The sequence below is a fragment of the Chrysochloris asiatica genome, unplaced genomic scaffold, assembly GCF_000296735.1.
Source record: "Chrysochloris asiatica unplaced genomic scaffold, ChrAsi1.0 scaffold00023, whole genome shotgun sequence".
NCBI lineage: Eukaryota > Metazoa > Chordata > Mammalia > Afrosoricida > Chrysochloridae > Chrysochloris > Chrysochloris asiatica.
In genome coordinates, this window is record NW_006408541.1 from 10,166,657 (window position 1) to 10,191,644 (window position 24,988).

A 24,988-nucleotide genomic window follows, 5' to 3' on the forward strand; every position below is an offset into this window, starting at 1 on the left:
AGCCAGTCAGTACTTTCGAGATCACTGGGAGTACACGCAGGCATGAGATTCTCCCAGGCCCGCCGCGCCCCCACGCCTCCCATCCCCCTCCAACCCGACTCGTTCTCAGCAAATCAGCCAGGCGGCGGCGAGGCTGTCCGACGCCCCGGGCTGCAGGTGCACAGGCGTCCGGAGCCCGGGCGGCTCCACGGGGGTACGGGAGGCGCACCCCTAGCAGCTCGGGGTTCCCTGAGTCGCCGGGCCGCGTGCTCTGCACTAGGTCCCCCGGGCCGCGCGCCCGGGTCTTCACGCGGTCCCTCGGGGAACCGCGGCTGCAAGCAGGCCGGGCGGCGTGGCCAGCGCCCTCTAGGCAGCGGAAGTGGCGCCGGCTTTACATCCGTCCTCCCCGCCTCACGGAGTTGGGAGAAGACCGGCGGGGGGGTGGGGGGAATTGGAAAAATAAAAGGAAAACTCCCCGCACCATGTAACTCGGGGCCCCGCTCGGCGCCCGGGCCACCCGGGGCTCCCCATCCGCGGCCATGAACGCGAGCAGCGAGGCGGAGGGCTTCCCGGGCTCCGTGCAAAGTAAGTGCTTCTCCCGCGCAGCGCGCGCTCAAGGCCCAGTGCGCGCTCCGGGGCCCGGGCCCAAGCACGTCTGCGTCGCAGTCAGCAGGCCCGGGGCCCCGAAATCGGGGTGACGGCCGCAAGCTGGCTCTCGGGGACCGTGGAAGGCGCGCGGCGCCAGGGGCGGTGGAGGGTGCTCGGGGTGGGCGCACCCAATCCGGCGCCAGGTGGGGGGCGCTCTCTATCCTGGCAAGACCCCATGCAAGGGAACGGTGTGGGGTGGGGGGAATGCTGTTAGACAATCACCACCCCTTTGGGGCATTCCCCGCCCCCCAGGCGGAGTTAGGGGTGTATTTGGAGTAGCCGGGCAACGCAGAAGGGAAAATTTCTGTCTTGATTGCTAGAAATCCATGGAGTCTGGGATTGGAGGGTTTTAATGAGAGCTGGCGGGTTCACTGCAAAGCCTTTTTCACCTCAAAGGTGGGTCGACTCGGAGTAGGAAATGGGGATGTGGCCCCTTCCTTTGAGTTTGGCTTTGTTTTTAATTTCCTGTTAAGGGCAGCAACCTTATCAAGCCTTGATTTCACCTGGTACCTTGTTTCCCAAATTGTAGTCCAGGGGCCCAGCGCCCACCAACCACCTGAGAGCAAAAGCGCTTATTTTAAAAAGCTTCCCGGCCCCACCCATAAGCTCTCTGGGGTGGGGCCGGGAATCGGCCCTCCCCTCCTGGCTGATGGGCGATTCTGAAGCACAGAAAGTTTGAGAACCCCTGAAAAACGGGTGTGCGGGCACCCAGCACTCTGCTTGTGAGTTGTTACTGTGGAAACAGCCTCCCAAACTTGGCTGGGTATTGCTTGCATGAAGTGTAAAAAGCACAGATTCCCCAAACCCCAACCTCCCTGCCCCCTCTCCATTATGACTCAGTATCTCCGAGATATGGGGTTCAACTACCTGCGTGTTTAACAGTCCCCTCACCCTCTCTCAATCACCCTCCCCCACCTCAATATATGCCCTAATGTCATTCTGAGGTTAAAACAGGTTTGGAGACAGTAAAGGAAGTGGGGATGGGGGATTGGGGTGGGGGTGGGGGTGCAGACGCATACTTACTTCCCTGTGCCTACTTTTACATTTTACATTTGGGGCTCAGCTGATTCTCATGATGGGGTCCTGGTGTAGGGCTGTGGGTGAGTGAATGCGCTGGACTGGAAAGTCGGTGTGAACCGCAAGGTCGGTGGTTCAGGCTCACCAGCCGCTCCTAGGAAATCCTATAGAGGGTCCCTATGGATGGGAACTGACTACAGGGCACTTAACAACAATTCTCATGACAAGCGCACAAAGTAGGAATATTTGCTTATTGAAAAATTTCAATGGGGGAATACTTTCAAAGTAAAAAATTAATACCAACCAGGTAACACCAGCCTGTTGAGACCTCTAATCTGGTTACTTATAAGTACCATCTCATTTATTCCTCGGTTGTTGTTAAATGCCGTCGAGTTGGTTCTGATTCATGGTAACCCTATGTAGTTTCCAAGGACCGCCAACGTTGGCCGTTCGTTCAAACCGACCTTGCAGTCCAGCGCCTTTACCCACAGCGCCACACCAGGCCTCAATAACCTTCGGAAGTAGGGACTTCTGTTCTCAGTGCTAAAATTATGACACTTGGACACCGACCATTTATGCGCAAAGAAAGTTCTCGTATTATTCGAATTTAGGGAAGATTAGTGATGTCAATACAATATACTTGTCATGAAGATTATGACCTATGAGGGGGAAGGGCTTCAAAAAGTTCATGGAAAAATTCCATCATCTTCTAATTCCCTTTGTCTATAAAATTTTTGTAGCCTCCCTTATATATACCATGGGATAATGTGTTACCATTAAGTAATTATATTCATGTTGTTGTGTGACTTTAATTCTGACTCATAGCAACATTATATGACCCCACAGAGTATAACCCCACAGAACTTCCTAGACAGTAATCTGCACGGGAACAAATTTCTAGGTCTTTCTTCCAGGCAGAGGCTGGTGTGTTCAAACTAGCAACCTCAGGATTAGTACACTCAACCACTGCATTACCAGGGCTCCTTGTTGTTAAGTGCCATCAAGTCGGTTCCAACTCATAGTGACCCTGTATAGGATTTTGGAAGAGTAGCTGGTGAGTTTGAACTGCTGGGTTTGTAGTTCAACCCGACCTTGCAGTCCAGTGCTTATCCTACAGCACCACAGCAGGACTCCTTAATGATATAGAACAATGCTTATGTGATGATATGTGGCAAAAGGATTAATTTTATAATAAATTGTTGTTGTTAAGTCCTGTGGAGTCAGTTCTGACTCATAGTGACCCTGCACGGGGTTTCTGAGGCTGTAAATCTTTAGGGGAGCAGAAGGCCTCATCTTTCTCCTGCGGAACAGCTGGTAGTTTCAAACTGCCGACCTTGAGATTAGCAGCCTGATTCATAACCACTACGTTACCAGAGTTTCTACAATATTTTAAATGTAAAGAAAATGCAAGGAAGAAAGTATTTCATAATGTTTATAGTCAGCATATGTGGAAAGATTATTAGAGATTTTCCTTCTGATTCTTTATGCTTCTTTTCATCAAAATTTTCAGTTACAAATCATGAGTTACCTTACAATAAGACAAAGAATAAAAACTAAAAATGAATTTTTTTTAGTTTTTTTTTTTATTTAGAGATTTACTAGTTAGTTGAATTTGTTTAATGAACTTCTTATAGTATGTTCTAATACGGTGACATATTTTATGCTTTACAAATATTAAGAGAATATTAACTCTTAGTAACACTGGTATTGGAGTCCTGGGATGGCACTGTAGGATAATGCACTGGACCACAAGGTCAGTTTGAACCAAAAGGTGGGTGCTTCAAATCCACCAGCCACTCCTTGAAAACCCTATATAAGACAACTGTGAGTCAAAACCAACTTGACAGCACTTAACAACAACATGTAAAGAATTAATATTGACTACAAGTAACAGAAAGGAGCTCTGGTAGCATAGTGGTTACGAATCGGGCTGCGAGCCACAAGGTCGGCAGTTCAAAACTACCAGCTGTTCCGCAGGAGAAAGATGAGGCTTTCTGCTCCCGTAAAGATTTACACCCTCGGAAACCCTGTACAGGGTCTCTATGAGTCGGAACCGACTCCACGGCACATAGCACTAGCCCAAGTAACAGAAAACCCAAATGTGGTGGCATTAATGAGAAGTCCGGAGGTAAATGATTCCAGGGTTGGTTCACGGAATCAAGGGTTTGCATTTCTCATGTAATTTGAGCATTTTCCTCAGTGTTACAAACTGGCTGCAGAAGTTCCTGGCATCACATCTGCATTCAAGATCAAACAAAGAGGGTAACGGGCCAGTCCCTGCTATATTTACTCCCTTTATATCAGGAAATACCAAGTTTCCCCAGAAACTCCTTCAGCACTATGCTGAGAGACTTCCAAGTATTCAGAGGAGTCAAGATTATTTAGATAGCGGCTCTAAACCAGGGGGTGGGAGGTATTTAGAAATGTGGAAGGATTGGTTTCTATAACTGGGAGTTACAACTAGCTTTTAGTTGGGATAGGAGATAGCTGCTGGTTCTGAAAAGTCCTGGGCAGCCCCACACACCAAGGAACTTTTTTGCCCAAAATGCCAATAGTTTCTCTGTAGCCAACAGTACATCATGAGCCATCATTAGGGTCTGGGTACATGGCCTCTAGGACAGACTTGAGATTCTTTTTGCAAAGAAGAGAGGTACCCTGGTAGTACAATCATTAAGCATTTGGCTGCTAAGCGCTATCTGCAAAGTTGGTGGTTCAAACCTACCAGCTGTAAGTCCGTATAGCTTTATACCCTTGGAAACCCCTTGGGACAGTTTTTCTTTGTCCTAAAAGGCCCTCTGAAGGAGCTCTAGTAGCATAGTGGTTGTGAACCTCAAGGTCAGCAGTTCGAAACTACCAGTTATTCCATGGGAGAAAGATAAGGCTTTCTGTTTCCGTAAAGATTTACAGCCTCGGAAACCCTATACGGGGTTGCTATGAGTCGGCACCGACTCCACGGTACATAACAACAACATAAGGCCCTCTGAGCCTGAATTGATTTGATGGCAATAGGTCAGTTTGGGTTTTGCTTGAAGAATGGACATTGGATTGGGAACTAGTTATGACTGCTGGCAACGTAACCAATCATCAAGCCAATTCTGACACATGGTGACCCCATATGTATCAGAGTAGAACTGTGCTCCACAGGGTTTTCAAGGTGGTGGCCTTGTGGAAGCAGATGTGCAGGCTTTTCTTCCAAAGCGCTTCTGGGTGGGTCTGAACCTCCAGCCTTGTGGTTAGTAGTTGATCATTTAACTGTACTCTCTGAGGGCCCCACCACTGCACAGCTCTGTCCTCCCATGGAGCCTGGTTTACACTGTGATGCGAAGTTCCTTGGAGTTGAACTGTGATTTTCCTTTTGTCCCGTGGAGTTCCAGGTGGCACAACGGTGCTGGTTGAGCTGACTCCTGACATCCACATCTGTGGTCTCTGCAAACAGCAGTTTAACAACCTGGATGCCTTCGTAGCTCACAAGCAAAGTGGTTGCCAGTTGACCAGCACGCCTGGGGCGACCCCCAGCACCGTCCAGTTTGTATCAGAGGAAACTGTGCCAGCCACGCAGACTCAGACCACCACCAGAACCATCACATCGGAAACCCAGACCATCACAGGTAGGGCTAAGGGTGGGAGGGGTGCGTAGCATTGGCCTCGCTGTCTACCCAGTGCCTCTGTGAAACTTGTTAAGAAATACAGATTCCCAGAGTTGCCCCCCTAGGGTTGCTGATCCATTATTTTTAACAAGCTCCGCTGGGAAGCCAGTTGCCCCAGCCAGGTTTAGAACTGCTAGGTTAACACATGAAGTGTGAGCGATTGTCAAGTGGTGTCGTATGTGAACAGAAACAACCAGCCTTGAGCAGGTTTCTAGAACAAAACCCTACATGTTAAGAAGAAAAAAAAATTCTTGCAGGAAATACATGACCATTAAAAGCGATGAGGGGGTACATAAGAGATTCCTGAGTTGGCATTACTTGATGAAAGAGACAGGAAAGTGTGTTCTTTAAAGGAAAAAATGTGTCAACAGGTACCAATGCCTCCCCGTGACTGTGCTGCCTACCAGGAAAGCAGAAAGGTCAGTCCCCGCTCTTGGTTGGCCTGGCTGACTACTTCCACCAGCAGAGTATAAGTTGATCCAAAATTTAAATGAACAAAGTGCAGTCAAGAAAGTGTTACAGTTAATAGTTCACACACACACACACACACACACACACACACACACACGTGTTGCTGTTAAGTGCCGTTAAGTCAGTTCTCATTTATAGTGATCTTGTATAGGGTTTCAGAGGAGCAGCCGGTGGTTTTGAACCACCAACCTTGTGGTTAGCAGTACAGTGCTTACCCTACAGTGCCACACAGGACTCTTAAGTATACGTGTTGTTTTTCAGCGCTGTCTAGTCAATTCCAACTCATAGCGGCCCTGTATAGGGTTTCCAAGGGGCAGCTGGTGGGTTTGAACTGCCAATCTTGTGGTTAGCAAGTCCACATAATGTATCTTAAGGGGTCAGCCAGATAACTTTAAATGTCGAAAGGAACCCATTTGTGAGACAATACTTAGCCTTACTAAGCTCAAAACATTCAGATTTTAAATGTAAAAAATATATATATGCTTGTTGTGTGCTAATTCTGATTCATAGCAATGTCATGTGACAGAGTAGAACTGACCCATGGGGTTTCCTAGGGTGAGAACCTCAAGATCAGCAGTTTGAAACTCCGCGGGAGAAAGATGAGGCTTTCTGCTCCCGTAAAGATTTACAGCCTCAGAAACCTTGTACGGAGTCGCTGAGTTGGAACCAACTCCACGGCACATAATAACAAAAGCAACAGTCTTCATAGCTAAGTCCTTGTGTGGTGCTGTGGGTTAACGTGCCAGACTGCCAAGCTGTTTGAACTGCAAGGTTGGTGGTTCAAGCTCACCAGCTGCTCCTCGGAAACCCTATACAGGGTCGCTATGGGTCAGAATCAACTCGACAGCATTTAACAACAACAATCTTCATAGCATCCTGGTGGGTCCTGTAGGGTAAGCACTGGACCACAAAGTGGTTTGAACCATAAGATCGGTGGTTCAAACTCAACAGCCGCTCCTCAGAAACCCTATAGGGAGTCGCTGTGAGTCAGAACCATGATGCACTTAACAAGAACAGCAACAAGAAGAATCTTCATAGAGACAGATTGCCAGAACTTTTCTTCCACACAGAGGCTTAACCACCAAGATATACATATAACCTTGTGGCTAGCAATCCAAGGCTTAGCCTACAGCACCACACCAGGACTCCAGCTGATGGTATGTTGTTGTTGGTGTGTTTTTAATTCTTTAAGTGGAATTTGTTGTAGAGAGCCAGATCAAGTACCCTCCCACTGCCGCTGAGTAATTCCAACTCATAGTGGCCCAATGTGTAGGGTTTCTGAGGCTGTAAACTTTTATGGGAGCAGACTGCTCCATCTTTCTCCCAGGTGGGTTTGAACTGAGGACCTCACAGTTAGCAGTCCAGTGCTTATCCTACAGCTCCACCAGCGCTCCTTCAGAACTGGTACAGACGATTCTAATTTAGTCACTTGGGTGCAAGAGAAGGCCCTAAGCCTCTTCACTGATTTAAAAGCTGCAAGTGCACCAAGTGAAAGCGATTATGATGAGGAATTTGTTGGTCTTAGATGTTGGTTCAAGTTTGTGGCACTGTAGGATAAGCACTGGACCGTAAGGCTAGTGGTTCAAACTCCCCAGCTGCTCCTCAGATACCCTATACCAGATCACTTTGGGTTGGAACAACCACTTAACAACTGCAAAAGATAAGTAAGAATTTTCCCAAAGTCGGGTGTTCATAACCCAGAGACTGCCTGAACAATCAAAATAAGGCTTGGGAAAAGAATATAATTTTGTATAATCTATTTGGAGGGCAATTTTCTGATACTTTTCAAATATTTAAAACATATATAAATGCTTTGACTCAGGAAACCTACTTTCAGGTATTTATTCTTTAGAACATCATAAACAAAATGTATAAGGATGTTCCATTACAGAAAAGGAGTCCTAGTGTGGTGCTGTAGTGATGATCAGCACTGGACTGCTAGCTACAAGGTTAGCAGTTCAAATCCACCAGCTGCTCCTTGGAAATCCTTTACAGGGTGGCTGTGAGCCAGTGACTCAAAAGTATATGAGTGAATAATATGGAAAGCCTAGAAACTTTCTATGTATACGTCAAAAGGGAGTTCAATTCACAAATATCAGAAATTCCGATAATGGAATATGATTTAGCCTTGAAAAGGAATGCTAAATCTGGATATATGGATAGAAAGATTCTGGGAAAAATAAAAAATCACCAGAGCTCTGGCAGCGTAATGGTTACGAATTGGGCTGTGAACCGCAAGGTCAGCAGTTCGAAACTACCAGCTGCTCCATGGGAGAAAGATGAAGCTTTCTGCTCCCGTAAAGATTTACAGCCTCGGAAACCCTGTTCAGGGTCGCTATGGGTCGGAACCGACTTGACAGCACTTAACAACAACAACAATATTCTGTTATGGATTCTTGGTGTGGCATTGTGGAATGAGCACTGGACTGCTAACCACAAGGTTAGAGGTTCAAACCCACCAGGCACTCCTTGGAAACCTACACAAGGTCTCTATGAGTCGGAACTGACTAGACAGCCCTTAACAGCAGCAACAACATACAATATTATAAAGAAAGCTTCCAGAATAGGGGTGAGGCAGGATATGTAATTAAGTGAGAGAAATAGGTTACGCATGAAGAATTAAGGGGTGGTGAGAAGAAAGCACCCAGAGGTGCGGCTGTTCTTTGGATCCAACCAGTTAGCTAATGTAGAGTTTCCAGAGAACCTGAGGATCCCAGGTGGCACAGTAGTTAGAAGCCCTGGTGGTGGTTTGAACCCCAGCCGCTCTGCAGGAGAAAGATGTGGCAGTCTGAAAAATGCAAACTTGCCCAGTTTTGAAAAACAAAGACAAACAAGTTGGCTGACATGTGGAGAACATTTGAGTTCTTGATGTTGTTAGGTGTCCTTGAGGTCACAGAGACCCAAACAGAAGGAAATGCTCTTCAGTCCGGCACCATCCTCACAATTGTTGTTACATTTGAGGCCATGTTGCTGCCACTGTGTCTGTCCATCTTGTCAGGGTTTCTCATCTTTTACACTGACCCTACTACATTTGACCAAGAATGAGACCTTCTCCAGGGACTGGTCCCTCTGAGAACATGCCCAAAGTACATGAGATGAAATCGCACCATTCTGACTTTTTAGGAGTATTCTGATTGTACTTCCTCCAAGACAAAGTGGTTTGTTCTTATGGCAGCCCCTGGTATATTTCATATTCTTTGCCAAAACCATAATTCAACGGCATCAATTCGTCTCTGGTCTTCCCTATTCATTGAACAGAGCTTTCACTTGCATTGAAAATTCCATAGCTTGGGTCAGATATACCTATGTGTTCAAAGTGTTTTGGGTTTTTTTTACATTTTTATTGTAAATTGAATGATACTTTACATGGGAGAGCATTAGCTTTACACTCATCCTGTTGTATTTCATTTCATTGCAATGATTAAAATCCCCTCCATGCATCATCATTCAACAGCATTTGCTCCCAATCTCTCTGTTTTTTTCTTATTATTTTGGATGTACACCGAAGCACTCAGGAATATATAACCATTCAAACAACCAAAGGGTAACCCTGCATGCCAGCCCCCCAGCCACCAGCACACAGCCCCTCTCCCTCCTTGAGTCTAGAGTCCCCAGCTGCTCCATCTCTCCATGTCATCGTCTCTGCCTCCATCTCTGGCATCGCTGCTTCTCTCGAAAGGGTCCCACACTCCGCTCTTCTCCCTTGATGGTCCCAGGGTACTTTGCTCCTAGACTGTAAGATCAACCACTCCCCTACTTTTGTTACAAACATCAACCTTTACATTTGCAACACTCACGGTCAGTCCTGATAGCAATTATTCATTATAGAACCACGAGAGTCTTATCCCCATCTCCTCTTCAAAGTGTTTTAACACTTTAAAGAGGTCTTGTGCAACAGACTTGCTCAATACAATAATCTTGTCTGATTTCTTGACTGCTGCTTCCATGACTGTTAATTGTGGATCCAAGTAAAATTACATTCTTAACAACTTATTGAGAAACCTTGTTCATTTTCTTTATGCTGAGGTGTAACCCATACTGGAGTCCTGTTATGGCGCTGTGTGTTAATGCGCCAGACTGCAAAATTGTTTGAATCGCAAGATCGGTGGTTCAAGCTCACCAGTCGCTCCTTGGAAACCCTATACAGGGTCACTGTGGGTCAAAATCAACTTGACAGCACGTAACATCAATAATCCATACTGAAAGCTATAGTACTTGATCTTCATCAGAAAGTGCTCCAAATTTTTGCTTTCAGCAAACAAGGTTGTATCATCTGCATATCACAGGTTGTTAATGAGTCTTCTCTGATCCTGATGATGTGCTCTTCCTCATATAATCTAATTTTTCAGATTTTTTTGCTTCAGCGTAAAGACAGAATAGTAATGGTAAAAGAATACCATCCTGACACACAGCTGTTCTTGTTTTAAACCACACAGTATCCCCTTGTTTGAACGACTGCTTCATCTGTGTACCGATTCTGTATGAGGACAGTTGTGTTCTGGAAGTCTCATTCTTCACAATGCTATCCATAGCTGGATAGCTTGTTATGATCCACATAGTTGAATACTATTTTCCCCCCTGAATTTCTTAATGCTTTTTTTTTTATTATTAATTGTGAATTGAATAATTAGTTTACATGTGAGAACATTAGTTTTATACTTACCATTTCATTGCAATGATTGCAGTCTTCTCTGTGCTTCATCATTCAACAGTATTCTTCTATTCCCTCTGGGTTTTTGTTTTTGTTTTGTTTTTGGTGTGGTTGGGGGATGTACACAAAAACACTCAGGAATATATAATAAAAATTTCAACAACCAAAGGGCACATTCTGCAAGACTGCCTCCTGGCTGCCAGCACTCAGTCCCTCTCTTTCCATGAATCTAGAGTCCTCAGCTGCTCCCTTTCTCCATGTGCCCATCTCTGCCTCCATCTTTGGTGTCGCTGCTTCTCTAGATAGGGTCCCCCAGTCCACTTAGTGCTGGTCTCCCTTGATGGTCCCAGGGTCCTCTGTTTCTGGACTATCAGATTAACTATTCCCCCATTTTTGTTACAAAACTTCTGCCTTTACAATTGTGGCAGTCACAATTAGTCATGATAACAATTGTTAGGTGCCATCAACTTGGTACCGACTTATAGCTACCTTCTGCACAGCAGATCGAAATACTGCCCGATCCTGGGCCAACCTCACTACTGTTGCTACGCTTGAATCCATTGATGCTGCCACTTGGCCAATCCATCTCGTTGGGGGTCTGCACAAATATGGATCTCTTCCAATCAGTCAGCCAGATAGTTGTCTTCCAAATTTTTTTACATAGATGAGTGAGTGCCTCTTGTGCCACCTCACTTTCTTGAAAGATTTCATTTTTTATTCCATCACTTCCTGGTGCCTTGTTCTTTGCCAATGCCTTCAATGCATCTTGGGCTTCCTCTTTCAGTATCATTGGCTCTTGATCATATGCTATGTCTGGAAATGGTTGAACATTAACCATTTCCTTTTGGTGCAGTGACTCTGTGTATTCCTTCCATGTTCTCTTGATGCCCTCTGCATCATTCAATAATTTGCCCAAAGAATCTTTCAATAACGAAAGTCGAGGCTTGAATTTTTTCTTCAGTTCCCCCCAGCTTGAGAAATGCTGAGCGTGTTCTTCCTTTTTGGTTTTCTGATTCCAAATCTTTGCATATTTTGTTGTAATAATTGGCTTTATCTTCTCTAGCTGACCTTTGAAATTTTCTGTTCAGCTCTTGTACCTCCTCATTTCTTCCATTTGCTTTAGCATCTTTACGCTGGAGAGCAAGTTTCAATGTCTCTTCTGACATCCATTTTGACCTTTTCCTTCTTTCTTGTCTTCTTAATGACTTTTTGCTTTCTTCATGTATGATGTTCTTGATGCCATCCCACAACTCTTCTGGTCTTCGGTCTTTAGTGTTTAATGTATCAAATCTGTTCTTCAGATGATAACAATTACTCACTATTAAATCATAAGAACCTTATCCCTATCTCTTTTCACAAAACCCATCTAGACAAGATGAAAACAGTTCAGTGGGATTCTACCTTCCCCTGCACACTCTGAAACTAAACTCCCTCTTGAAAACTTGTAAGCCAGTCACTTAGTGCCTTTCTTGCCCCCTCATTGTAGGCAGCCAATGTCTAAATTGCCCATCACAGTTAAATACTTTTGCATAAAAGCCAATAAGAAACAGGTAAGCATTTTTCTTGTGTTCTTTGCTTTCCACCAAGGTAACATTAACAGTGATATTCCTCAGTCCACATCCTCTTCTGAATTGGCTTGAATTTCTGGCTGTTTGACTGCAATCCTTTTTTGAATGATCTTCAGCAGAACTTTACTTGAGTATAATATGAATGATAGTGTTCGATGGTTTCTGCCTTCTGCTGTGTTACCTATCTTTGGAATGGGCATAAATATGGTTCTCTTCCAGTCAGTTGGCCAGGTGGCTCTCTTCCAAATTTCTTAGCATAGACTACTGAGTTCCTCCAGCGTTAAAATGTTTAAATATTTTAATCAGTATTCCAATCAATTCCCAGAGCCTTGTTCTTCACCACTGTCTTTAGAGCAGCTTGAATTTCTTCCCTCAGTTCCATCGGTTCTTGATCAGATGCTACCTCCTGAAATGGTTGAACATTAACCAATTCTTTTTGTATATTCCTTCCATCTTTTATTGCGTCCTGTGTCATTTAGTATTTTGCCCATAAAATCTTTCAATATTGCAACTTGAAACCTGAATTCCTTCTTCAGTTTGAAAAATGTTGATCGTATTCTTTCTTCCATTTTGGTTTTCTAACTCCAGGTCTTGGCACATTTCCTTATAATACTTTACTTTGTCTTTTTGAACCACCTTTTGAAATCTCCTTTTCAGTTCTTCAAGTTGCTTTAGCTACTCCACATTCAAGAGCAAGTTTCAGAATTTCTTCTGACATCCATTTTGGTCTTTTCTTTCTTGTCTGTCTTTTTAATGACCTTTTGCTTTCTTTATGTATGATGTTCTTGATGCCATCCCACAACTCATCTGGTCTTTGGTCATTAGTGTTCAATGAGTCACATCTGTTTTTGAGATGGTTTCTAAATTCTGATGAGATATACTCAAGGTCATATTTTGGCTCTCACAGACTTGCTTTAATTTTCATCAGCTTCAACTTGAACTTGCATGTGAGTAGCTGATGGTCTGTTCTGCAGTTGGCCTCTGACCTTGATCTGATTTATGATAGTAAGCTTCTCCATCGTCTCTTTCTACAGATGTAGTTGATTTGATTCTGTAAATATCACCTGGAGAGGTTCACGTATATAGTCACCATTTATGCTGCTGAAAAAAGGTATTTCAAATGAATAGGTTGTTGGTCTTGCAAAATTCTATCACCCAATTCCTGGCATCTTTTCTAACTATAGGCTATATTTTCTAACTACTGATCCTTCTTTGTTTTTGAATTTTCCATTCAAATTACCATAATTATTGATGTATCTATAATTATCAATTTATCTTGATTGTATATTTAATCAGACTGCAACTTCAGATTGCAGAAGTGGGTAAAAGTATCCAGTTTCTTCATGTTTGGCATTAGTGGTTGAATAATGTTCCCATTTGCATAATAGTCCTGTTAGCTGGTCTTCCTTTTGGGCACATGGGTGTTGGCCTATAACTGACTTCATTGTACTTCAAGGTAGATCTTAAAATGTTCTTTTTGGCAATGAATGTTCTTCTTTAATATGTCATTTCTGGCATAGTAGATGATATGACTGTCGGATTCAAAGTGGCCAATACCAGCTTGTTTCAGCTAATGTCTAGGATATCTGGCTTCCAGCATTGCATTTTTGACAACTTCCAGTTTCTTTGATTCTTACTTTGTACATTCCATGTTCTGATTATTAATGACTATTTGCAGCATGTTTCTTACTCCATCCATGTCATTAAGGTGAACTCTACTTTGAGGAGGCAACTCTTCCCCAATTGTATTTTGAGTACCTTCCAACCTGAAGGACTCATCTTCCACACTACATCAGACAAGGTCCCGCTGCTGCTCATAAGGTTTTCACTGGCCAGTTTTTTACAAGTAGCTCACCAAGTCCTTCTTCTAGTCTCTTTTAGACTGGAAACTCCACTGAACCCTGTCACATGGGTGACCTTGCTGATATTCAAAATACCAATGGCATAGCTTCCAGCATCACACCACCACCCACACCACCACAGTATGACCAACTGACAGATAAGGAGTGGACGTTTGAGTGAGAAAGCTGAATTGTACCTTCTGAATTGTATATCGGTGTGATGTCTGAATTTTTGGGCAAAAAGCGGTTTTGCAGGTTTTTTGATTTTGTTTCTTTTAATGCAACCAAAATAATGTTAAGTGCTGTCAAGTCCATTCCAACTCATAGTGAACCTGTGTAGGTTCTGAGGAACAGCTGGTGAGTTTGAATTGCCAACCTTGGGGTTCAAATCAACCTTGAGGTTGAGTGCTTACTGCGCTACACCAGGACTCCAAATATATATGTATTTGTTGGTGTTGTTAAATGCCCTTGAGTTGGTTCTGACTCATAATAACACTGTATAGGGTTTCTGAGAAGCAACTGGTATATATATATAATATATATTAGTGTGTGTGTGTGTGTATGTATGTATATATATTTATGTACGTGGTGGTGGTGGTTATGGGCCGTGGAGTCAGTTCCAACTCATAGCGACCTTGTATAGAGTTTGTAAGGCTGTAAATCTTTACGGGAACAGAAAGCCTCATCTTTCTTCTGCGGAACTGCTGGCAGTTTTGAACTGCTGACCGTGAGATTAGCAGCCTGACTTGTAACCATTATGCTACCAGAGCTCCTTAGATATGTGTGTGTATGTATATATAAAACTTAAGGTCTGTTCTTGTCACTGAATTGTATGACGTCAGGACCACCCCTTCCTGTTTACCACCGATATCCAGCACCTGGATCAGTGTTTACACGGACACTCACATTGCTAACTAAAAGCTGCTCACATTTCCCATCCACTGGGGTAGCTACTGCACTTCCAGAGAGCTGCTCTGAGTTCTGCCTCCTAGTATTCCCACTGCCCCACAATCCTTAGCTGGTGCCGTGGCCTGAGTTCTGCCCCAAACGCTCAGGTCAAACCTCTGTGTGCCCACCTCACAGCAGGGCACACTGCCTAGCAGTGAGGAGCTAGAAGCTCCCGAGACAGGCTCTGGCTTGGCATCCTCACCTTCTCCCTCCAGCCTGAGCTTCCTCATCTGTAAACAGATGAGGAGCAGCAGTCCTGGGCCAGTGGTAGAACCCTCGCCTTCCAGGCAGCGGGCCCAGGCTCAGTGCCTCATGTGCATGTTGTATGGTGCGTAACAAGTGTCAGCAGAGCTTGTAGGCTAAGAGACTAGGAAGAAAGGCTGGCAATCTGCTTCAGAAAAGAAGCCAAGGGAAACCCTATGGATCACAGTGATCTGAGGTCACTAGGAGTTAGGGCCCACTTAGCCACAGCCAACAACAAAGGGCAGTAATAGGAACTATATGATTCGGGTGTTTCACCGGCTTTGCCACACTCCATATAAAGGGCTTGTTGTTGTTGTGTGCCATTGAGTTGGTTCCGACTCATAGTGACCCTGTATAGGGTTTCCTAGAGCAGCTGGGGGGTTTGGACTGCCGTTCTGTGGTTGCTAGTCCAGTGCTTATCTTACAGCGCCACACCAGGGCTCTATAAAGGGCTTGTTGTTGTTAAGTGCCGTGGAGTCAGTTTCATCTCATTGCATCCCTGTATAGGGTTTCAGAGGAGCAGCTGGTGAACTTGAACCACCAATCTTGTGGTTCAAACCGACTTTGCAGTCCAGCGCGTTAACCTGTGGAATCTTGGTGTGGCTCTGTGGATCAATGCACTGGACAGCAAAGCCGGTTTGAACTGCAAGGTTGGCTGTTCAAGCTCACAAGCCACTCCTGGGAAACCCTATACAGGGTCACTATGGGTCGGAACCAACTGAACGGCACTTAACAACAACATTAAGTCACAGTGCCATACCAGGGCAAAGTAATTGGATTCAATAAGTGATTGATGTTGTTCACATAGAGACTAATGAACAAGGAGTGGGTGGGGAATGAACCTAACATCTGTATTTTCTTTCCTCTCTGGCCGACTTCGCTTCTCCCTGTCCTTCCAGCTTATATCCTAGTAAAGCAAAGAGAATCCTGGAGGGTTTTTTTGTTTTGAATCCATTTTATTTTTTATCACTGTTGAGAATATACACAGCAGAACATACAGATACACCAATTCAACACTTTGTCCAGGTCAAGTTCAGTGACGTCAATGACATTCTGAAAGTCGTGCCACCATCCTCCCCCCACCCCCACTTTTCTCAGTTGTTTCTCCTCCACTAACAGCAGCTAGAGACTTGGTTTTGTACGTTGGCCCCCCTTTCTTGGGCTTTTGCTTTGAGAGTTAGTTTCTTGTTCTAGATTCACGTCCCTGCAGGTTTGAACTTAACGTTTCTGTTCACAGGCAGGAGCTCTGGGGAGCTTGTTAAAGAAGCTGGTAGCCCCCCACCCCACCCGCACCCCCACACCCACTCTCTGGGGCATCGGTATTGTTAACAAGGTCTCGGGAGATTCTGGCTCTCAGCAGGCTGGAGGGTCACTCACCACAGAAGGCTACAATCTGATCCACCCCCTCAAAGCAGCAGCTTTCTCAGAGGGTCCCTCACCCAGGCACTCCCTTGTTACAGCTCCTGTGTCTCCTCCCTGTCCAGTCATACATGCGTGAGAAGTAACAGTCTCTACCTAATGCTTCTGAAAGTGGCCTCTTGTTTCACAGCTGATTAAAGTACTTTCATACTGAACCAGTAGGTACCCAGGGGGCGCAATGGTTAAGGATTCCTCTGCTACCCACAAGGCCAGTGGTTCGAACTTGCCAGCCGGTTTGTGGGAGACGATGTGATCATCTACTTCTGTATAGGTTTACAGCCTCAGAAACCCTGTGGAGAAGTTGTTCTCTGCCCTACAACTGATTATAAAAGGTGTTGATTGAAAAACAAACAAAAATGGTTGTCGTCAAGTCGATTCAAACTCACAGCAAACCTCACAGGGCTTCTGAGGTTATAGATCTTTACAGAAGCAGATTGCTGTAGCTTTCTACTGTGGGTCAGCTTGGTAGCTCAAACCACTGACCTTGGGTTAGGAGCCAGGTAACTAACTATTGTATCACCAGGACTCCTAGGTGTTGCTACTTGGGGAAAGATAAGCACTGATATGTGCATGCTCTAAGCTCCTGGTTTTAAGTCATGGAGTTTGGAGTGGGCCCCTGCGTTTGAAACTTAGCTATGTAGGGCCTTCGGAGTTAGTAAGCCCTTAATGTCTCATGTTAAATGAGGGACAAGAGTAAACACAGAGGCAATAGGATTTGGTATGTAAGAGTCTGGGGTCCTGAGCCAGATAGTGTGGGTTTGATTCCTGCCTATCATTAGCTAACCACATGACCTTGGACAGGTAAGGTATGGTCACTCTGTCTGTATTGTTGTCGTTGTTATGTGCCGTGGAGTCTGTTCCAACTCATAGCAACCCTGAACAGGGTTTCCGAGGCTGTAAATGTTTATGGCAGCAGAAAGCCTCATCTTTCTCCTGCGAAACACCTGGTAGTTTCAAACTGCTGACCCTGAGGCTTGCAGCCCGATTCGTAACCACTATGCTACCAGAGCTCCTGAGTCTGTATTGGCCCACTGTAAAATGGGCTGTAATAGTCCTGCCCAGAAGGTTCTAAGAAGACTTCAGCAACTCCCCAAGAGAAGACACACAGAGCTGCTCACCTCTCCTTACTTAGCCAACCAGAGGGCTGTGGAAATGAAATAGAATCACAGTCCAGACAGGGTCGCTGTGAGTCCAAATTGGCTCCATGGCACATAATCACAACCACAACCACCAGGTGGCGCTGGAGGATAAGTATGGGGCTGCTGCTCACCACAGGCCGGCAGTTCAAATCCAACAGCTGCTCCATGGGGTGGGAGGAGGCTTTTGATATCATAAAGACTTACAACCTCAGAGAACCCTGTCTGTACAGGGCCACTGTGAGTCACAATCAATTCAACAACACACAGTACCAACAGGAGAAAAAAGATCATGCCAAATATGGGGCCACTGATAACAAATCTCTAGTGGAGGGAAGGAAGATTCCAGCGGTAACGTACAAGCCAGCTGTCTATGACAAGTGCAGCCTGACAGGTACAAAGAATAAAAGGAGATTAGTCCCCAGGGAAAACACCTGCAGTGTGATAGAATGGATATTGGTCTCTAGGAGGAAGGTGGTGGGTAAGGGGCATTTCCTACGTGTAGTTTGGAGGTGGGGGAAGTCAGGGCAGGGTCTGAAGACAGTGGCTGGAGATGACAGGGGGCCTGTAGCAGGAACCATGCCTTGACCCTGGCCTTTATCCTGAAGGAACTGGGGAGTATTTGAAAGTGATTGAGCAGACAAGTGATCTGGAAAGACAAAGTAGCGTTGGCTGGAAGGGTCTGGCAATAATAACAGCTGATTCTCGTCTAATACTTATGTCTAAGTGCTTTATTTGAAGTTATTTTTCACAACCATAAGTTAGGTACTACAAATTATTGTTGTGAACCATTGTCAACTTGGCCCCTAACACCTAGGAATCCCATGAACAACAGAATAAAACACTGGCCAGCTCTGCGGCATCTTCCTGAGCAATTGTATACAGGACTGTTACGATTCACAGGCCTTCCCTGGACTGGTTTCAGCTGTAGATCTGGTGAGACCATTCTTCCTAATCTGTCTTAATCTGGAATCCCCGCTGAACCTTGTTCAACATCATAGCCACGTGCATGCTTACCCCTGACAGAAAGGTGGTGGCTGGTTGAGCATCCTCATTCTACCAATAAGGAAACCGAGGCCCCGCGGGGTTAAAGAACTTGTCCACGATGACTGACAGAGCCAGAAGGTGGAAGAGCTGGGACTCACACCAGTCTCTCCAATCCATGGATGGTCAAGTGTGAGAACCCCTGGGCCAGCACTAGGGGAAGACAAGAAAGAAATACATGGCAGTAATGTCCGGCACATAGTAGATGCTTAAAACCAAAACCAAACCTGTCATCAAGTCGATTCTGACTCACGCAACCCTATAGGGTTTCCAGCTCAGGCGAGGAAGACCCCCAGAGAGATAAATTGGCCAAGTGATAGCATCAGTGGGCTCAAGCATGCCAACAATTGTGAGGTTGGCCCAGGATCAGGTGGTGTTTTGTTCTGTTGTACATAAGGTCACTATGAGTTGGTACTGACTCGATGGCACCTAACAACAACAACAACATGATGACTGGAGTCCTGGCGAGGTGCTGTGGGTTAATGCTCTGGACTGCAAGGTCAGTTTGAACTGAAAGGTCGATGGTTCAAGCTCACCAGACGCTCCTTTGTCCACTTGGATCCCTATGAGTTGGAAATGATTCCATGGCACTTTACAACAACCACCACAATGTGATGGCTGGAACTGTGGTTGCCTTGGCAGTGCCAGACCAAATGATTTCGAGGGCCTTAAACAGCCCACGGGCTAGATATCCCGCACCCCTGATTTAAGAGCAATAAAGGAAGTAACTGAGAATTGCAGGGCAGGGATGCAGCTAGGTTTCAGGAAGAGAATGAAGGCCAGAAAAATAATAGGGCTAGTAGATCCGTGCAGCTCCAACTGTGGTCCTAACACCATGGCCACCACCTGGGAGCTTGTTAGAGCTGGTCTCAAGGCCCTTCCAGTGCTACTGACTCATGATCTGCATTTTTATGAGATTTCCACCTGGTTTGAGACTGCCAGAGACTTGCCTGTCTTCGTCCTTGTGATAGTTGCTGGGCTTTCGAGAGAGACAGAGACAGAGACAGAGAGAGATTTATGTCCAAGATTGTGGCTCAGGCAGTGGTGGAGGCTGGCGAGCCCCGAATCTGTAGGTCAGGCGTCACACCGGAGGTGTCTCCTGACTTGCGTGGTTGCAGGGACAGATGGACACTAAATCAGCCGGTCAGACAACAGGCTGCTGGCCAGCTGGATGAAGGATTGAGAGAGGGCAAACTTTGTCTGAACACCCACATCTGTTGATGGCAGGCCATGCCACACTGCTGGAGTTGCTGGTGAACTGCAACGGAGGGCAGGGGATGGGAGGCAGGAAACTCCCCTTTCAGCTTTTCAGCTGCTCAGCAAAAGATCCCAAGAGAGGAAGATGATTACATGAAATCTACCAAACACTGAGAATCATGCGGACACAGGCAAAAATGTGACACCAACTCCTCTGGGTTCGAGCATTCATTGCAGTGGCCACACACAATTCAGATACCATATTCACAGTTATGGGGATCATTCTAGAAGTTAACAAATTAACAGTGCACGGTCAGGAGTGTTCTAGCAGTTGTTCCAGCCAGGACAGCCGCTCTCTGCCCAGCGTTACAGAGCTCTTTTAGGGCTGCTGATAAATGGCCACAGGACTCACCACTCCACCATGAGCCTCAGCTTGAAGACAGTCGGCAACCCTAGTGCCCCCCTCCTGTTAATGAAGTGTCTGGAGGTACCCAACTCTGCAAGGAAGCCTGCTGCCCAAAGTCACTCAGATTGGCTTGCTCTGGTCCTTTGTTCCGCTGCTGCTCCGCTGCCACTTCTCTGGGATCACATCTTTCTGTCCCTGGACCGAGGAGGCTCGATGTGCAGGGACCTCAGCCTCCAAAAGATGTGCTCCACTCTTGGCTCTTCTTCTTTGATGGTACGGAGATCCCCCTCCTGCTTCTGAGGTAGCTCATTTGAAACGCTTTCTAGAGTTCCAAGTTTTACAATGACCGTGAGCCCTGCTCATATCCACAGCTCAATCCTCTCATCCTATCAAGTCTCCTCCCACCTGCTCTTACCCAGACAGACCCAGCAGGGCAGAAACATCATTTGGTGAGAGTTACAGACTATGACTAGAAGCAGTATTAGATAATTGACTACACCACAACCACAACACATAACCATCCCAGTTTCTGAGTTTTATACCTTCTTTTCTCAGAAGGATAGATAGCCACCCTCCATGGACGCATGGTGACCTTGGGGACAACAGAATGAAACGTTACTCAGTCCTGTGGCATCCTCATGTTTCTGTCATTCTGGTTAGTGCGTTGGTCATCTCACTGAGAGACTCCCACGCCCTCATTGACCCTCTGCTACTCCAAACACGATGTCCTTCTCTAGTGATGAAACCCTCCTGTAGACACGTCCAGAACAGGCAACTTACACAACATCCTGATGTGAATCAGAAGGCTGTCACTGGCTAATTTTCTGAACTAGACTGCCAGATCTTTCTTCCTAGTCTTTCTTAGTTTTGAAGCTCCTCTGAAAACCTGCTCACTTACTGGTATTTGAAATATCAGTGGCGTGCACACACAGGTAAGTGGTTCAGAAGCATTAGGGGGCTTCAAGCCATTCATGGAGAAATGGAATGAAAAGATAATGGAATTTTTCCATGAACACTTTTTGAAGCCACACCCCAGATTGTAACATCTTAATGCCAATTCTGCGGGAGAAAGATTAGGCTTTCTGCTCTCGTAAAGATTTACAGCCTCGGAAACCCTGTACAGGGTCGCTGTGAGTCGAGACCAACTCTACGGCATATAACCACCACCACTAATGCCAATTCCAAGGAGCTCTGGTAACATAGTGGTTGCGAATCGGGCTGCTAACCTCAAGGTCAGCAGCAGTTCAAAACTTACCAGCTGTTCTGTGGGAGAAAGATGAGGGAGGCTTTCTGATCCCATAACATTCTTATCAATGGAAAAAGGATTGAAGTTGTCGAGGACTTCATTCTTCTTGGATCAACTATCAACACTCACGGAAGCAGCAGTCAAGAAATCAAACAACGAATTGCTTTAGGCAAATCTGTTGACAAGACCTTTTTAAAGTGTTGAAGAGCAAAGAGGTCAGCTCGAGGACTAAGGTGCGCCTGACCCAAGCCATGATATTTTCAATAACCTCATATGCATGCGAAAGCTGGACAGTGAATAAGGAAGACCCTAGAAGAAATGATGTATTTGAGTTATGGTATTGGAGGAGAATATTGAAAGTGCCATGGGCTGCCAAAAGAACCAACAGATCTGTGTTGGAAGAAGTGCAGCCAGAGTGCTCCTTGGAGGCCAAGATGGCCAAACTTCATCTCTCATCCTTCAGACACATTGTCAGGAGGGACAAGTCGCTGAAGAAGGATATCATGTTTGGTATGGTAGAGGGTCAGAGAAAAAGAAGACCCCCAACGAGATGGATTGGCCAAGTGGCAGCATCAATGGACTCAAGCATGACAACAGTATGAAGTTGGCCTAGGATCGGGCAATGTTTCATTTTGCTGTGCATGAGGTCGCTATGGATCGTTACCGACTCAATGGCACCTAACAACAACAACAGCGAGTTACAGAGTCAGAAACCCTATGGTGGTTGTGGTTATATGCCGTAGAGTCGGTTTCGACTCATAGTGACAACACAGTTTCAGAGCTCCTCCCGAAACCCGATGCAGGTTCCCTATGAGTCAGAACCTATTCCACCGCATACCGCACCACCAATGCCGGTTCCTGATTTCTGAGCAAGCGTGTCTGATTGGCCCAGCTTTAGTTAGGTGCCTGCCCTTTATCCAATCAGCTTGACAGAGAGAGGGAGGGCAGGGCTAGGCTTCCAACATGGCTGCCAAGGCCCGCCCTAGCCCTTTGGAAGAGAGGAACAGAGTAGGGCTAATTGTGACTTGGGCAGATGTGCTACAAAATGTAAAAACCTTCAGGAATAAGCACAAGAATCTGTGACAAAGTCAAAAGGGGGGGCTTTTTCTCCAAAAATGAACTATCTTTCTCTGTTCCATTTCTCGTTCTGTGACAGTTGAGTTGATTTCATCTCACAGCGATCCAATAGGACAGAGCAGAGCTGCCTCATAGTGTTTCCTGGACGGCCATGTTTATAGAAGCAGGTTGCCAGGTCTTTCTCCCATGAGCATCTGGGTGGGTTTGAAGTGCTGACCTCCCAGTTACCTTTCAGTTAGCATCTGAGTGCTTAACTATAGAGCCACCATACCTCCTGCCATCCTAGTTGCTAGCGATAAAGTTTGTAGTTACAATGTATGCCTGGAGATCAAAACCCCTGAATGTGAATTCTAAGTAGCAAAGCGTTAGAAGCAACAGCAAAAGGAAAGAGGAGTATATTTGAACACAGGACCGTCTGTAAAGAGCATTTATAACTCACCGAGGAATTGTGGAACTTTCATTAGAAAAATGGGGATTTGTAAATAGACAGTAAATGTTGAGAAGGGACGTATCCTCACTGATTGAAAAAGAAATGCAAATTAAACTGGAGATGATTTCATTTTTTCTTCTCAAATACTAATAATCCAAATCACTGTGGTTAAGTTGGTTCCAACTCACAGTGACTCTAAGGTTTCCAAGACTGTAATTCTATACAGCAGCAGACAGCTTCATTTTTCTCCTGCTCTTAAATACTGTTATGTGCTTTCAAGTCATTTCCAACTCACAGCAACCCCGGGTAGGGTTTCCAAGGAGCAGTTAGTGCCTCACAACCTTGTGGTCAGCAGCCCATTGCTTATCATACAACACCACACCAAGACTCCCTCTCAAATACGAAAGGGCTTCACCAAGTTCCTGAAGAAATTACATTACCTTGCAATTCCATTTTTCCATGAACTTTTTGAAGCCCCCTCATTGTCTTTGTGATAGCAAAAGTAAAAGGGAACAAAATTTATTGAAGTTTTCTAGAAGGATCTTATAATGATATCATACCAGTTTGACCCAGTTCTTCAACCTAGAAAAATATACCCAAAGAAACAAGAGGTAGATTTAAAATCCTCGATAGATATTATTTAAAAAAATAAATACCTAGAAACCACCACAATGTCCAAGAACAGGGGAATTGAACAGTTGGCTCAAGTATGCTACAACCAAAGTGAACAGCGTCGCGGAGCCATTAGAAATTGTGGGTTTGAAGAATGAGGACATGGGAAGATGTGCCTTATTTAATAGTGGTGTGGTTGTGTACCCGGGACTCGATTCTGATCCATGGCGACCCTGTGCAGAGTGTCCAAGGCTGTAAATCTTTACGGGAGCAGAATGCCTCATCTTTCTCCTGTGGAGCAGCTGGCAGATTCGAACTGCCGACCTTGAGGTTTGCAGGCCAACCCATAACCTATTAAGTATGCTACCGGTGCTCCTTTATTTAATAGCAGCAGAGGAAAAAACATAAAATGATTTCAACTACTCTCCCATTTGCTTACTTTTAAATCTATGTACAGAGGATGCATTAGCTACGTAGTCTATTGTTGATCCAACAGATGTTTTCTAAACTCCTTTCTGTAGTGGTTTCTGCTTGATGACTAACCAAAAGGTTGACAGTTGGAACACACGCAGGGTGCCACAGAAGAAAGTCCTGGTGATCTGTTTCTGGAGCGATTACAGTCAAGTAAACCTTTGAAACAGTTTTGTAATACAGGGGGTTGTCATGAATTGGAATTGACAAGATGGTGTTCATTTTTTATTTGTCCTCTGTCAGATTATGTGTTAGGTGCTGGGATACCTTGATGGACAAAGACAAGACAGATGTCCCTGTGGCTCATCAAACCAAAAAGAGGACAGGACAGTCATTAAATACTTACAATTTAACCATAGTAGAGAGACGTGCTTGGGAGACAACGTGAAATGTATGATGAGCATATTATGTTATTGTTGTTGTTAAATGATGTCTCAAGTAGCTTCTGACTCATAGCGACCCTGTATCGGGTTTCCAAGGAGTGACTGGTGAGTTTGAACCACAGACTTTGGGGTCCAGTGCTTTATCCTATTGCGCCACATCAGGACTCCAAGCCTACAAGATGAGGGTGTGTATTTCCATGTCATGGTGGTGTGCTGTCGAGTTCATTCCGACTCATAACGACTCTGTACAGAGCTTCTGAGGAGCAGTTGGTGGGTTTGAACTGCTGATCTTGTGGTTTGCACACAGTGCCACACCAATTCTTTTGGGCATATAATACAAGGATATATATTTTCATGTGGTGGTAACTGACAAATGACAGTTTTTATTTTTCTTCTCTATATTTTTCTGTACTCACCTGATTTTCTACAATTAATATTTATGGGGTTTGGGGATTTTTTTTTAAGGTTTTTATTGTGGATTGAGTGAAAGTTTACAGGGCACATCATCAGCTTCACATTCAACCATTCATATAGCTTGTTTCATTACATTGATT

At 45.2% G+C, this 24,988-nt stretch overlaps 1 protein-coding gene across 4 annotated transcripts in view; it reads left to right on the plus strand.

Annotated features, from left to right (window-relative positions):
* Positions 1-518: 518 nt before the first annotated feature.
* The window catches only part of ZFP64 (ZFP64 zinc finger protein), a 102,877-nt gene continuing 78,407 nt past the window's right edge, over positions 519-24,988 (plus strand). For 3 of the 4 annotated variants that reach the window (XM_006839173.1, XM_006839171.1, XM_006839174.1), the window contains exons 1-2: positions 519-564; positions 5,013-5,252. In XM_006839173.1, the coding sequence (XP_006839236.1) occupies positions 519-564; positions 5,013-5,252 (286 nt within the window). The remainder of the gene's footprint in view (positions 565-5,012; positions 5,253-24,988) is intronic. The other variant, XM_006839172.1, reaches the window with a different exon arrangement.